General features: G+C 40.6%; 1 protein-coding gene across 1 annotated transcript in view; it reads left to right on the top strand.

Moving 5' to 3' along the window:
- The window catches only part of snx19b (sorting nexin 19b), a 35,177-nt gene that overhangs the window by 2,003 nt on the left and 18,129 nt on the right, over nucleotides 1–15,045 (top strand). The window contains exons 4-11 of the mRNA XM_086216006.1: nucleotides 769–1,977; nucleotides 2,464–2,662; nucleotides 2,781–2,881; nucleotides 2,989–3,108; nucleotides 3,330–3,454; nucleotides 4,334–4,427; nucleotides 4,587–4,746; nucleotides 7,825–7,963. Of these exons, the coding sequence (XP_086072132.1) occupies nucleotides 769–1,977; nucleotides 2,464–2,662; nucleotides 2,781–2,881; nucleotides 2,989–3,108; nucleotides 3,330–3,454; nucleotides 4,334–4,427; nucleotides 4,587–4,746; nucleotides 7,825–7,963 (2,147 nt within the window). The remainder of the gene's footprint in view (nucleotides 1–768; nucleotides 1,978–2,463; nucleotides 2,663–2,780; nucleotides 2,882–2,988; nucleotides 3,109–3,329; nucleotides 3,455–4,333; nucleotides 4,428–4,586; nucleotides 4,747–7,824; nucleotides 7,964–15,045) is intronic.

Here is a 15,045-nt window from a genome sequence, read left to right as displayed (position 1 = left end):
TCCCACAGTCCAAAGACATCAAGAGGGGACGAAGCTGATTGATACTCTAAATTGTCCGTAGGTGTGACTGTGAGTGTGAATGGTTGTCTTTCTCTATGTGTTGGCCCTGTGATGGACTGGTGACCTGTCCAGGGTGAAACCCGCCTCTCGCCCGAAAGCTGCTAGGATAGAATCCAGCCCCCCATGACCCTTAACAGGATAAGTGGTAGAAAATGGATGTATGGTCCATAATACAGCTGCTCCTCTTTTTTGTAGAACTATAAAAATATTGTTTAATAGAAGCATCACCACTTGTGTACTTAAAAAACAGAGATCAACAGAATCACCAATTATATAACAGCTCAAGACAAAAACAATTTTATTGTAAAGTAAACTATGAATATAAGCAAAAGATCCCAATGTGGAGCACCCAGGATACAAAGTGTTTGTACCAGCAATAATTGTGTTAAATCAAATTACTTGTTTCAATCAGATGTGAGCTTTTTTTCCTTATACTTACTTGAGATAAATTGTCCCCACAGTTCTGGCAGTTGAAAGCTGTCAAATAGCAGGTGAATATTAATTACTTGCATGATCCTCCCTTGAATGTTACTGCAGTGTCATGCATAAACTGAGTATATGTATAAATGCTTGATATTATACTGTATATAAGCATCATACAGTACAGTGCAAAAACAGTTTATGGGAAAGGGATCAACATGAGATTTTGAACCAGAAAACCACAAATTATGTATAGTTGGACATGTGTAACCCTTTATATCCATGCAGGAACTTACCCAGAGGATCCTGGACCTGTTTGGCTGCCATCTGCAGGACTACCTTAGAGCCAAGGAGCAGATGACCAAGCAGCAGACTGGAAAGTGGAGCAATGAGAGTGGGCAATTATGGAGGGCGTATTCCAAGATTACCACACCTCATTTTGCCATGAACAGTGAGGCGGTGGAAGTCAACTATACCAGAACACTAGTGGATTTGTTGCTGCATGTTTTAGTACCATCATCTCACTTAGAGACCCGCACCGGGGGCTTTGTTGTTGGAGAGCTCATCACTTGCAATGTCTTTCTTCCTCTCATTGCCAAACTTTCGGACCCAGACTGGTTGAACCTTCTCTTGATAGAAATATTTGGCAGGTCTAGCAAACCGCAGGAGATGATTGAAGAAGAATCACCAACTTCATCACTACCATCATCCCCTGCTGAGGTAGAGCTCACTACACAGCAAGAGACTACAAGTGCGCCTCCAGAGAGCACTGAAGTCATTTTATCAAGTGTCCAGACTGAGCCAATAAATCGTGCTGAGACGGTAATGTCAGATCTTGCTGCCTATGTTGGGATTGACACAGAGGAGGTGGACTATCAACCTAATAACAATGAAGAAGAAGAACCTACGGAACCCTTCTTAAGGGGTTACATGAGAGGAAGAACGTCCAACCCATTTTACCAGGAAAATGAGTCTGACCTGGATTCACCGTTAGCTTCCGTTGACTCCCTGGTCATGACGGTACAAGAAGATGGCCTCTTTGACAGGCAGAAAGAATGTGCCACATCTCTTGAGAGCAACGATGTTGATGATTTGGAGGATGTTTGTTCCCCTCCAGCGATTGGCTCCTGCTCTCATCTTCTAGTTAGTTCAGAACCAGAGACACATCCGAATGGATGCCGCTCCTTGTTGCGAAGCACAGCAGAGGGGACTCCTATCAACAGTCTCCAAAACCTGGTAATGGATGGGAGTTCCCCGTTATCGAACCCTGCTGGGGGGCTTCTGCTGGATATGGAACTGAGTGGACTTGGAAATACAAATGAGCTGACTGTTGTTAGTCCCTTACAGGGTTCTTCCCCCATGCCATCATTTAGTTTTGAGCCCCTCAGCAGCCCCGATGGACCAGTCATCATCCAAAACCTTCGTATCACTGGAACCATCACAGCGAAGGAGCATCGCGGCACTGGCTCACACCCCTACACTCTCTACACAATCAAGGTAAGGAAACATTTTACTATGTTAGGGAATGAGGGGAATTACTTCTGAAGAAACCAAGATCCTGAACCTTGATAGCTGCAGAGGAGGAACTGCTGGCTTTGGGCACTGTGTGTGGTAGATGGAGGGATGCTAACACTTCCCACCCAATAACATTAATTGTGCTAAGCTAACTAACAGTTCTCAGGTCTGTGGGGGTCTCCTTTCTCTAATGCTGCATAGAGGAGAGCAAGGCATTAAAATTGAAAACAAAGATTAAAGTTAGATGAGAGTTTAAAAAAAAAAGGCAAGTTCTTAAGAAAACCATAAATTAACTGGCCAAACGATCATATTTACTGAATTAAGGAGCTTCATCATCTTTGCTTTAAATATTGAATATACCCAGCGAGTTAATTCAAGATTTGTATGGGACACAATTTTTAAACTGACTACTGGAGAATTACACACAATAACAATAGAGGGATCACCGGTTGTTATGATGCCTTTCAGTATGAGACGGCGATGGTTTGTGAGACGCCAGGGAGCATCCACACAGGCTCTGAGGACATTGAAGCTTTACAGACAGGATGTGAGAGTCCTTCACCTCTGCAGTCACTGGCCTATCATACGGTCAACAGACGATACAGCGAGTTTCTCAATTTACAAACACGCCTGGAAGAGAAGTCTGAGCTAAGGAAACTCATCAAAGGTAAGGAGGTAGAGTTGATCAGTTGCCTCGATGTTGAATTCTGTGATATACGGGTGTTTGATTCATGTTTGGCACTCAAAGCAGCACATAGAATATTTTACTCTCTTTTTTTGTCAAGGTGTTAAAGGTCCAAAGAAAATATTTCCAGACATGCCATTTGGAAATATGGACAGTGACAAGATTGAAGCCAGGAAAGGGCTACTGGAAACCTTTTTAAAGGTTGGTGGATTGATCTTTTTTCACATTACTTTAGTATCAGTGAGCTTCACATAAACTTTAAAGTTATTTTTTTTAATAATAAGTGCATTTTGTCCTCTTTTTTTCAGCAACTGTGTACCATACCTGAAATTGCCAACAGCGAACAGATGCAGGAGTTTCTAGCTCTCAATACAGATGCCAGGATTGCTTTTGTCAAGAAACCATTTATTGTGTCTCGCATTGACAAGGTTTGTGCTTTGATAAGTCATTATAGTAATACCTGATAAGCACATTACAGTGACTGAGTGATACAGTAGAAACACAATTTTTGAATACCATTATAAGTACAATTACACTGCTTGTCAGGTTAGTTGCATTTGGAAGACGAATGTGCCCAAATTGTTTTCGACTTCTTAGTGAGCTGGAAATGACCTTCATAAGTGTGTGTGTTTTTGTTGTCTCTGCGTAGATTGTAGTGAATGCCATTGTGGACACCCTGAAGACAGCATTTCCTCGCTCAGAACCTCAGAGCCCAACAGAGGAGAATGAAGGAGAGATGGTTGGAGGGAGAATAACTGCTGACAAGAAGAGCAAGTATGACTTCAGTGATTCAAACTAAATACTCATAAACACTTACCTGCAGTCAATATGCATCCTGGGGGATGCAGGCCTGAACACACTCAGCCATTGATAACCCATTGTTGGTAACACTTTATAATAAGCATGTTAATAATCATGAGTTAATGATTAGTTATATATAAGAATGCTGAATTAATATTACTTGAGTAAAATTAAGAGTTATGAATGTGTCAAACATCTCGGGTGGTTTAGTCTGTTAGGAACGTGCTGAGGAACAGACCCAGTCTATCCATCCATCCATCCATCTTCTTCTGCTTATCCAGAGTCGGGTCGCAGGAGCAGCAGCTTAAGCAGAGAAACCCAGTCTATACTATTTTTATTTCTCCTGAATGAAAAGGCACGGATAGCTGGAGCTGCTCTCTTTCCCATTGAGTCCTTCTAGCTCACCCAGCACTCCAAGTAATAAAAGAGTCAGATCAGCTAAACAAGATTTTTAATAGATTGTAATCCCTTTGTTCAGTTAATATGTTTGACACTCACAAAAAGTCGACGCAGTTTTTATATGACTTCTTTTCAGTGTGATTTGAGGGAAAAAACTGCATTGCTTGTAAAGTGTTCAGGATGAATACAGTGGGTGTGTAGGTGCCATTGTGAGCTTGTGTGTGTCACCTTCTTGATAGAGCTCCTAGTTTACAGGTTGGAAGCTCTAGCTACTTACAGTAGTTAGGTACTTGTAGTAGAGAAAATCATGTATTATCATATAAGTACCTCTTGATATGATTCATTACTGGTATTACAGTTTGTAAACAGCCTCAGGAGTAATTTACTGCGCAGTGATGAGTAATTGATCTATTTATTTATTTTGTGTTTATGAATTTGCTGACACATTCCCAGGTCGCGGCTGAGGTTCTCCAGTAAAAGCGTCCCCTTTGTGAATGGCTCAGACATAAGACCACCAGTTTTGTTCACTTGGGAGCAAACTCAAACAGTAAGTGATTAAATAAAGGTTCATGTTGATATTTCACAAGATATCAATATATATTTGTATATTCTAATCCACAATTGTTCTATTTTGAATTTTTTCTTCAGTTTGGATAATATCTTACTCAGTTTTTGTTTTTTCTTGGCCTCTGCTCTGCTCCTGCAGGCTTTTAATGGGATGTTGTTGGGAGATCTGAAAGCCTTTCTCAATAAACAAGAGAAACTGGCCCTCACATCTGAGTCAAAGAGGGAAGACAGTCCAATAGTTAGAAGATCTGGAGGCTGCCTGGATGACAGCTCAAGTGGAAAGCAGAGTAAAGAACACGGTAAGAACAGGATGTCACACGTAGTTTATTAATATACTATAACTTCGAAACAGCATGACTGCTTCATGTCAGGGCTATCACGGCTCTGTGAATTATCAGTTATTGTGTTGATTGTTACAAGTTAATTAGTTGTAATAGTGTTTTGAATCTCAACAAGATGTTCAGTTTCTTCTGCAGTCATTTCTGCGTTGCCTCTGTTGTAATAGACGGATGTATTTGTCTGTATTGTCGCATAGTGTTAACAATATTACTAACATTCTCTCATTCAGACTTTGAACTCAAACAATTTTGTTGGCCTGCTGATAGTATATTTTAAAAGGAAAATTAATGTCATAAGTGTGTGGACGGACAATCCACAGATTACTTCATATATTATCTCAACTGTAACCAGTCATCTTGTTGCACCATGAACCACCGTTGCTTCAGTTTTCTCTATCACACCCAGTTGCCAAAACAAAAAAAAAGGATGATCTCATAAACTGTGGAAACAGTCTGCGTTTGCTTGACACTGGACTTGCGATGAGACCTTCACATTTTAAATTAATCCAAATATCTTTCTTGTGAGGCATCTGGTCATTTTCTTTTGGAAGGCCCTTTTTCCCAGACTGTCTGGATGAATGAAAGGTGAATCACATGCTTATTTCTGACCAGACACTGAAGCCTCCACTACAAGTTCACAGAGGACAAATTTTACTACTTTGACTTCAGATGTGTAAATGTCAGAATGCTGTTTGTTTTCAATTAGATCCTTTTGCTTTTCGACCTCCGTCCTATCTCTTTGGGGTCAAAAGGATTGATAAGGACCAGAATGATATGTTCCCTTACTGAACATAAACGCTTTGACTGCCAACACATCCAATTCCGTCCACCGAAGTGCTTATTCTTTGCCACTGACAGCCCCAGATTGTTATGATCAGAGTGTGACATTATCATTGAGAGGATTCGACAGAGGTTGAGGTTTGTCTAGCATGGAACTGAAGTCTCACTTAGTCGACGGATAGTTTCCAGTGATCCCTCCCCGGTCTCTGGTCTTCTAGTTTATTTTGATCTCATGACAGAATGTCTTAAGCACAGTGATGTCAAAGGGCTGAAATCCAAGAACGCAACACCTATGGCAGCACCACTGGTTTCCCTAGCTCCGGCTGATTCACACTTCTTCGTCTGGTTCTCCTCATCTATTTTGTCTCTCCACTTTACCCTAGTTGGGCTTAAAAACAAAACAAATTACACACGTCAGATCGGCTAACTATTCATTCACTGAAAGTAAATTATTTGTTGCATTTTCTCGATGCTCTGCTCTGAAAAATGTCAGAACACAACATCTACAATAAATATTGGGCTCAAATATGAATATTTTTGGAAATATATATATCTATAAACAATCTTTAAAACAGTGCATTATAGTCTAATGTGGAGGCTCTCTGGGTCATGTTACACTTTTCATACCCAAACCATGTCCATGAGTCAGAAGTAGCCTCTCTTTTGAGTACAAACTTCTCACGAGGGCCTGAGCCTGGAGGCACTCCAAGGCGAAGACCCTATTATGTTTGCTCGTTTTGTCTCTTCCTGGAGTCACGCTCATTGAAGTGTACCAGTAAACCCCTAAGCTAAAACAAGTATGCTCTAGATTGAATTGGAGAATGTTACTGTCATTTATTGACGAGTTAGGAGGCCTTGCAACCATTACATTGTAATCCTGTAGGGATTACATTCCCGCTGTGTCCCATCCACTGTGTTCTGTTTGTTTGTTTCGCCTTCATTCAAACTCAGGAAGAAGGCTGATGCACTGATGACGATGAGCGAAAGAGTTACTGTAAAAGTGTGCATTACAATAAACAGTAGAACATGATATGAATGGTTTCTTTTTTGTCACATGATATATTTTGTCATATTTCGCACAGCTCTTGGTGGAAATACTCCACATATTGTGTTTAGTGCACCAAAATTGTTGGAACCAAAGTATAAGCAATGGCTACTTTGAATGCAATTAAAGGATAGCTACATTTTACAACTCAATTCTCACTTTCCCCGGTGACCATGTCAAAGTATCCTTGAGCAAGATACTGAGCCCCCAATTGCTCCTGATGGTCCTGTGATGGACTGGTGACGCATCCAGGGTGAACCCCGCCTCTCATCTAGTGTCAGCTGGAATAGACTCCAGCCCCCTCCTCGCAACCCTGAACGGTATAGAAAATGGATGGCCTTGCAGGTCACCTGGGGCTGTAGACGTTGGGTTGATCGCTTCCTGTCCTGGACCAACTACTCTCTAGCCCTGGCCCTGTGTTTCTCGCTCCTCTCTATCCCTCCATCTCTCTCTCTTCTTATCCCCCTTCTACCCTTACCTCTCTCTCTCCTCTCCACCCCCAACCTCATCTCTCCTCCCTCTCTCAACCCCAACCGGTCAAGATGAATGGCCGCCACTCTAAGGTTCTAGACCTACTCTTTGTGTAAAGTGCCTTGAGATGACTTTTGTTGTGATTTGGCACTATATATATATAAAGATTGACTGATTGATGGATTGATGGATGGATGGGTGTACTTTGCAGCACATGGTTCTTTGCAGTGACTTTAGTTTCTGTTTCAGTAGAAATGAGTCAGTTGGATTCATGTGGGTTAATAGATTACAACATGGCAGTGGCAGAAAATATGAAGAAGATAACTACAAACTTTTGACAGCCATCTTCAAGGCTGTAGAAGACCGAGTGTTTGATGCTCTTGATATTTTAGCTTGATATGCTCCTTTTGATGGCATGATGTTGTCTGTTTTCTGTTTGGGTTTATATCCCACAGACAAAAATAAAAAGGTGAACAACAAAGATGTAATAGAAACATGGTAGGTCAGCAGCAACGTATTCTAACCACATGATGGCACTGTTAACAAATTTATAAATGGTGATGGGATTCCAGGACCTGCATGTTCAGCAAAGGCTCACTGAAGTAGTGTATGACTCTACAACAGATAACTCACACCCAGATGCTGCACCATGCTAGACCAACACGTTTTAACGTGATATGGTATATATGCTTGCTTTTCTTGTTGTATGTCATAATGTTTTCTTCATGTCTTACATGTCATAGGCACAGCAGCAGCTGAGATGGCACTGGCCGAGGTGGCTCTGAACATCTTGTGTCTGCTGATGAAGGAGCAGTGGAGCTGGCTGTGCACTGAAAACATTCAGAAAACCATCAGGCTGCTGTTTGGGACCCTAATTAACAGGTGACACGCTGCATATCTGGTATCTGTTGTGGGATACACTAACAGAGGAAGAAGAGAGATAAGAAAAAAAAGTATGATTGGCATACATAATTCTGAATCTACAAGTGTGGACTTAAAGGACCAGTGTGTAGGATCTTAGTGTGCCGTTAGCTACTTCCATAATGATGTCATCATCTACAGCTACATTGAGTAGCTAAGTGATTCCTTCAGGTAGACACAGAAATTTTAGTAATATAAAGTTAAAAGCAACGTGTTGCAATGTGCCAAGAAATCATGGCAGACTTCATGGGAGAACACCTGATTTCCTTGTTTACAAAAACACAACAACTCTTAGTTTCAGCTGATTATACACCTATAAAAATATAACTACTCCCTGAATATACACTAAATTCCATTTCTGCCATGACAGCTCCCTAAATCACTGGCCCATTAGTCTTAAGGGCCAAGTTACACCAGGTCCATCCATTTCAGGCAACACGTTGCAGTGTACCAATAACAACTAAACCAAAAACTAAAAACAGAAAGTATGCTAGATTGTATTTGAAGATGTAATTGTCATTTATTGACTGGTAAGGACGTCTTTCCACTAATAGTTGTAATTCATCACCACCCTCAGGAGAAGTCTCACTTCTCCTAGATATGTCTTGCAGAGAGACATAGCTGCCGTTTCCAGTAACCTGACCATGGAGACAATGTTCTACAGTTCGAGTCTTGTGATCTTAACGCTGTGACCTCACGTTCCCTGGGGTGTCACTTCTCGAATATCATCGGCACATATCGATACAGAGTCCGCTATTTTAAGATGTTCCCCCAGCCAAGTATGAAAGGCCTTGTGCTTTTGTTTGGCCTCTTCTATATTTGGCAGCAGTCTGTCAGCATTGCAGTGACAGCTCTCAGTATGGCAGGTATCTCCTCTCATCAGTCAGTTTCTCCGTGCAGAGGTCTGGCTGCAAGCAGCTGTTGATAAAAACGACTGTATGTAACAGCAATAAATAAAAGCCACGGAGATGAACAATACAAACATCAGGCATGAATAAAATATTACATTGAAAAGACTCCAACTGCTCAAATTACTTATACATAAGATTTCACTCAAGGTCACACTTCTAAAAGGCAGTAATAATGCAAACAGTATCTCAAATTAGTGGATGATGCCAGGATTTTTTAAACAGTTTCTGAAGCCTCTTGGCCACTGCATTTTGAGAGGTTAGCCAGAGTTTACCAAAGGCTATTTCAGGATGTAGTCCATCACATTACGGCACAAAAGACATGGATGTAGCCGTTTTGAGAGCTTTAAAGCTCTGTAAGACGATATTTTTAGGTACGTCAGTGTTGTAGCATCAGCCTGGGATGGACTTGACATATGAAAAGTCCTTCATGTCCAATCAGACATTACCGGTAGTTATTTTTGTTGTGAATTGTTAACATTTTTATGTGGTCAAAAGTTCAACTTTCTACAATATTTATTTAATGTTTTACATTACATTATTTCATTCTAAATAAAGTTTAGAATTTAGAAGTTTAAACTAAGATGCTGCTCATGGCAACATTGTACCTCCCAAGCAACATGTTAGCATTGATATTGTGAACATGTTTGCATGGTTTCATTAGCATTTTACACTAATCCTGGCATAACTGCACCCTCACTAGACTTTGTGTCTTTGAAATTCTAAAATTACTTTGGTGTTGCTGTGAAGGGAAGGGACCGTAAACTTTTTTTCTCACTTACCTCTCAAACTATATGCCAAGCCTTCAACTTTTACAGATTGTCACTTGCTGACAAATTAGCCATAGCTGTATGCTACCTTGTTGCTTTATCAGAGCAGAAATATTTTTTCTAAGTGGCTGGTGGGTGTCCATTTAAACAGGGTACTGGGACACCACAAAACCTATTTCTGGTCAACATTTTAACCACTGCTCTTAAAAATTTAGATTAGCTTTCAGTTATTTAAGGAAAACAAGAGGTTGGCCTTAGAAGAGTAACCTCAGCTCTTAGGTTACTAATGATTCAGCGAATTCAGCAACTCGGTTCAGGTGTCATCACATGAACTTTGTTCACATTGTAAAAACTTATTCTATATGGAGAAGAGATGGTAACCCCCCAACCTCCTTGATGTTTCTCCAGCTGGCTGCTGTCTCTGAGATGATGACCTTTGACCTCTTCCCAGTTAATCCAGTTAATGCTTAGACTGAGCTTGGCTGAAGACACCGATACATGGACAGAGAAAATGTGTATATTTGAATTTGAGAGACAACACAAGGGCCCGAATCTGGATATGTGTGTGTGTGTATGTGTGTGTGTGTGTGTGTGTGTGTGTGTGTGTGTGTGTGTGTGTGTGTGTGTGTGAATGTGAATGTGAGATACTTTTTTGGCTGGAAAAGCTGCCTCTTCTCCTATAAATGGGGTCCAAGGCAAGGCTCTGGTTCAGGAGATGTCTGATTTTTATGGACTGGAAAGTGAGACAGTTTAAGAAGAATCTAGTCTCTTTCTCATTGACAGCAGTCTGGATGGAAAATCCAGCTGGGGCCAGAATGTTGACAGTGTCTAGATGTACTGTAGATGTAGCAGGTCTGCTACCAGAGTTGAGCTGCCTTGTGTCAATGACACACACACTTTAAGGAACTCACAAATGAAACCAAATTCTTTTGTACTAATGTTGATATGTTGTAGTGCAGGTAGAGATCAGGGGCATCTTCACAGTGATGTAGCGGTGATTAAACCAGGTTAGTATGGTAGCGTTGACCCAAAAATGTAAGGTGCCCTTTGAGACTCCAGCACTAGCTTACGTGTATTGGACAACACCAGCGACAGTAATGTGGTGAAATGTGTCAGTGATGATAATTGTACATGTAATTACTCTAACTGCATCATGTGGTTCAGATTTTCTCTGCAATTTTAAGCTTCTTTGCAATTGGACTGTAGTCAGTAACACTCTTTAAATGTGGAACATTTTCCCTGCAACTCTGACAGACACGTAATATCTACTGACATTTTTATCATGTCATGGCATGAACCATGACACTCCACTGATGTAGAACTACTGTGCTGCTGCTAAACATGCACTTACATTGTACTCATTTGTTTGTCTTGAGGATGTGCTGTTTGTTGGTCTGAATTACTTCCATATAGCACACTTCACCACACCAAACTTGAAACAGCTCTGTGTTCTGCAGCACCTGTCCCACAGTGACATGACTCTTTATTTTTACACCTTAAAATGGCACATTAATACTTCCATAAACAATTCAAACAGCTCTGCAAGTCCTCGATGACAGCTCGATGATGGAAGTGAGGATGAATGCGGGTGTTGGGGATTCAGAGCTTGTCAACTGCTTGACATAGGCAACACTGTCACTCTCTCGATCTTTATCTATTTCCTTGATGTGTCCCTGACACACTGTTAATTAATACCCAGGGACCTTCCCCTGATATCCAGTGGCCTGGTTAGGTTTCGCTGGTGATGAACAACGAAATGTTTGGCTGCAATGAAAGTGGTTGCTTTTTCACCGTTGTATTATTTAGTCAATGACAACATTGTGGCATTTGGAAATACCCTTGAAGATGTAGTCAGAAGTCTAACATTAACACTTTATGTAACACCGACTTTTCTGAATACTATGTTTGATTTATAGCAAGGCTTGATTATTGACAAGTGGGTTTCTTCAGAACATGCTGTACTCAAGAATAATAGTTTAGAATGTTAAAAAAGCTATTTCAGTTATAGTGAAGCCATGAGCAACACACGTCTCTCTCATGTGCTCTCGTGTGATGATCTTGTTTTCAAACTCCTCTAATACAGTGTGCAGTCATTGACACCAAGAATCGAGGACTGACAGTGCTGTGCATGGGGCGTTTACCTTGAACAATCTGATTATTTAATCAGATTGTATATTGAAGTTGCAGGATTCTGCTGGTGGAATCCTGCAGAATTGGTCATTTAGACATTCTTTGAGAAGTTATGACAGGATTTAATAGCAGAAGTGGAAATAAATCAATACTGTTCCATTTCATAACACATAGTTGGTATTCAAGAGACAAGGAAAAACTGACAATAATGCCCATTGTTTACAAATATCCTGGTTTATGGACTTTTAGAAAATTGTAAAAACTTTGCTTATTAAACACAAAAATCATTTATCAATCATGGGAATCATCACTATTTTTCTTTTCTTAGTCCACAAATAGTTTTTTAATAAAAAAAAATACTTGAAACCAACAATCTGATATTAACATCAGTGAAGGAAAACATGAAAGAAGGCACATATCAAAACTCATAAACTTACCCAGGTTCCTGAATGGAGAATCCAGCATAGAAGGCAAACAATCAAGACAGGGGGAATGGCAAAACAAAATACAAAAACAGTCCAAAAGCCAAACAAAGATAAATCATTTGGAGCTTAAAAAAACAAGGAATCATCTTGAGAAGTATCTCTTGGAATGGCGAAAACGAGTAGTAGTAAGTATTAAGATAAAACAGGTTCCTGGATATAAATGGTGTCAGTGAGTTGTCAGCTTCAGGGGAATTGGAGACAAATCCAGTGTACATGTACGTTAATATTTATATCTAATATTTTTTATTGGGCTGAAGGGTTTGACATTATTTCTTTACATTGGCAACAACACATATCTATGGCAATAAAACCGGTGCAGTGACCTTTACTGGTTGGTTGAACTCGCTAGAAGACCCAATTCAACCCCATATTACCAAAAGACACCTCAACCAGCATATCTGCCAATTCATTTGTCATCCAGCAACATAAAATATAAAGCAGCAGTACAATTCTAATTAGGAACAGGTTTTTCTAGCACTGGGATGTGTGAAAGAAGGCATGCAATCCTTTCACATTCTTCCTGATAGATACCATTAAAAACTGCAATAGCCAAATCATTGCTTCTACCCAAGAGCGGCCAGTCTGGGGGCAGTTTCCACCCCCAATTGGAGCGTCACTGGTCCTTCAAGGCTGGCAAATCTTCAGTGAGTTATTGTAGGGTTAAGTGTATTGACTGTAAACCTCCTGAGACTCACAAGCCAGGCTATGAGTAACCCCCCCCCCCGTATGTCTAGATACTGTTGGAGGCAGCAGATGGATCTCCTCTGTTGAATCCCAGAACACTTTGAGGGCCTTCCTGGCAATAGGGTGGTGGGTTGCGTAGTGGTAAAGACTAACTGGCAGAGAATCATTAATACTGAAAGGGTGCCATCCAAGTCTGTATCAAGGAATGAGCCCGATGATTGGCCACATATGGTCAGCTAAGACTTTATGACTGAAAGGGACTAAGTTGACTCAGTCAGGGGGAGACTACATGGGGGCAAACATCAGACGTGTTGACTGCAATCTTGAACTGTTGGCAAATCAATTTAAATGTTTCTTCAGTTAGACTTATGCACATTAATTTTTCCACAATAACTAAAAAAGATATATGATCTTATTCTCATGCCTTATTTCTCTCAGAAACTGCATAATAGTGCGAATTGTGGATGTATAATGAAGTAAAGGGGGAAAAAAAAAACCAGTTTATTGTACATAAGTTATTTGCTCATTTTTTATGTGTCTGGACCAGTGAAAACAGTAGGTTGGAGGCAGGATGTTGTCAGGTTCTCAATTTATCCATCCGTCTTTACCAAGAATAGATTTATATATCTCAGATGGAATGACTTTAAATTTGGGTCAAATTCACAATGATTGATTGAAAAGGTTTTGATGGTCTAAGGTCAATGTCAGTGTCACCTCACACGTACTAATATCTGACCAATTCTTGTTGATGCGTTATTACAGGAAGGTCTTGAGGGAATTTCTTCCATTTGACCACAAACATCCACTGGGACTGAAAAGATTTTTTTTTTTTGTCAGCAAAGATTACTGTCACATCGCATGAACATGCTAGCTATTACTAACATCCACTTGGACTCAAGGCTGACCTGAAATGTTTCTGGACCCTGAAACATTTTGATGGTCAAAGGTCAAGGTCAGTGTGATCCATTGCAGAAGCAAACAAGCGTGATGCTGTATTTTTATTCAGTTGAAAACCCTAAACGTCATCCTTCGAATGGCCATAGAAGCAGCGGCTCAGCGGCTGGTGTTTTCTGTTTGCACATCCATATGTAGAGATGTTTACCCTTGTGGAACAGATCATTTGCTGCAAGCTTGCCATCACATTTACCACCGTGACAAAAATACCTCTTCAAATTAATCACCACATGTATAAATTTGTATTACGTGATATTTATTTTGGGATATTTGCAGTATTGAGAGGATTACCACTTGTGTCTGGTTTTAAAGTTGGGAAGAAATCCACCATGTTCCAGTTGTGACTTTAATAGCAGTGGTTCCTAGAATTAAATCTTTTGGACACGATGTTTCATTTGGCATGTCTTACCGACAGAGTGTTCTTACCGTGCCTGTTTTAATTACGTCTTAACAAAACATTTGACCACATGCTTTTTTACAGTGTCAAAATCAAATAATTCCTCTTGACAGCAATGTGGGGAATCCAGAGACTTAAGTCTTTTCGCTAAATGATTGGCCCCAAAGCTGGTATCCCTCAAATGGGGTAATTTTTTGACAGCATGGGTTGTTTTCACGGTGAGTCGTCTTCTGCTGTTTTTACTCTTCTGGTGCTGAGCTTTGACATATGGTTCCTGCGTGCGTTCAGTCAGAAGACTTCTCTTGGAAGCTCCCAGTTCAGCAGGAATTCATGCTTGGGCAGTGTTTTGGTGGTCAGAGGGGTATAATGTACATGATGGATTTGGTATTGATTTGAGGACAAGGAGGGAGTGTTGGATGAAAAGATACGTGTTGCATAATGGGGTGGGTGGGCGTGCGTGCATGTGGCGATCTGGAGGGGGTGTGACATCCCTGGACAGGCTGTTGCTGAGGCATATCCAGACGCTCTCCTCATAGCACGATCAGGCCGTCTGAGTTGTTTATATCTTAACCCAGTGTTTCAGTTGGAAGTTTGCCTTGTGTCATGTCACTGTCACGTTCGCTTAAGGTATTAGCCTCTTTTTACATTTACAAACGTGTCTGAACTATATATATTGTCTCCCGCTATGGGCTAATTGTAGTTGGCATTTGCTGTC

The sequence above is a fragment of the Aulostomus chinensis genome, chromosome 10 (assembly GCF_037954235.1).
Source record: "Aulostomus chinensis isolate RoL2024-O1b breed Wild chromosome 10, RoL_Achi_v1.0, whole genome shotgun sequence".
Taxonomy (NCBI): domain Eukaryota; kingdom Metazoa; phylum Chordata; class Actinopteri; order Syngnathiformes; family Aulostomidae; genus Aulostomus; species Aulostomus chinensis.
This window is presented reverse-complemented; position numbering and strand designations above follow the sequence as displayed.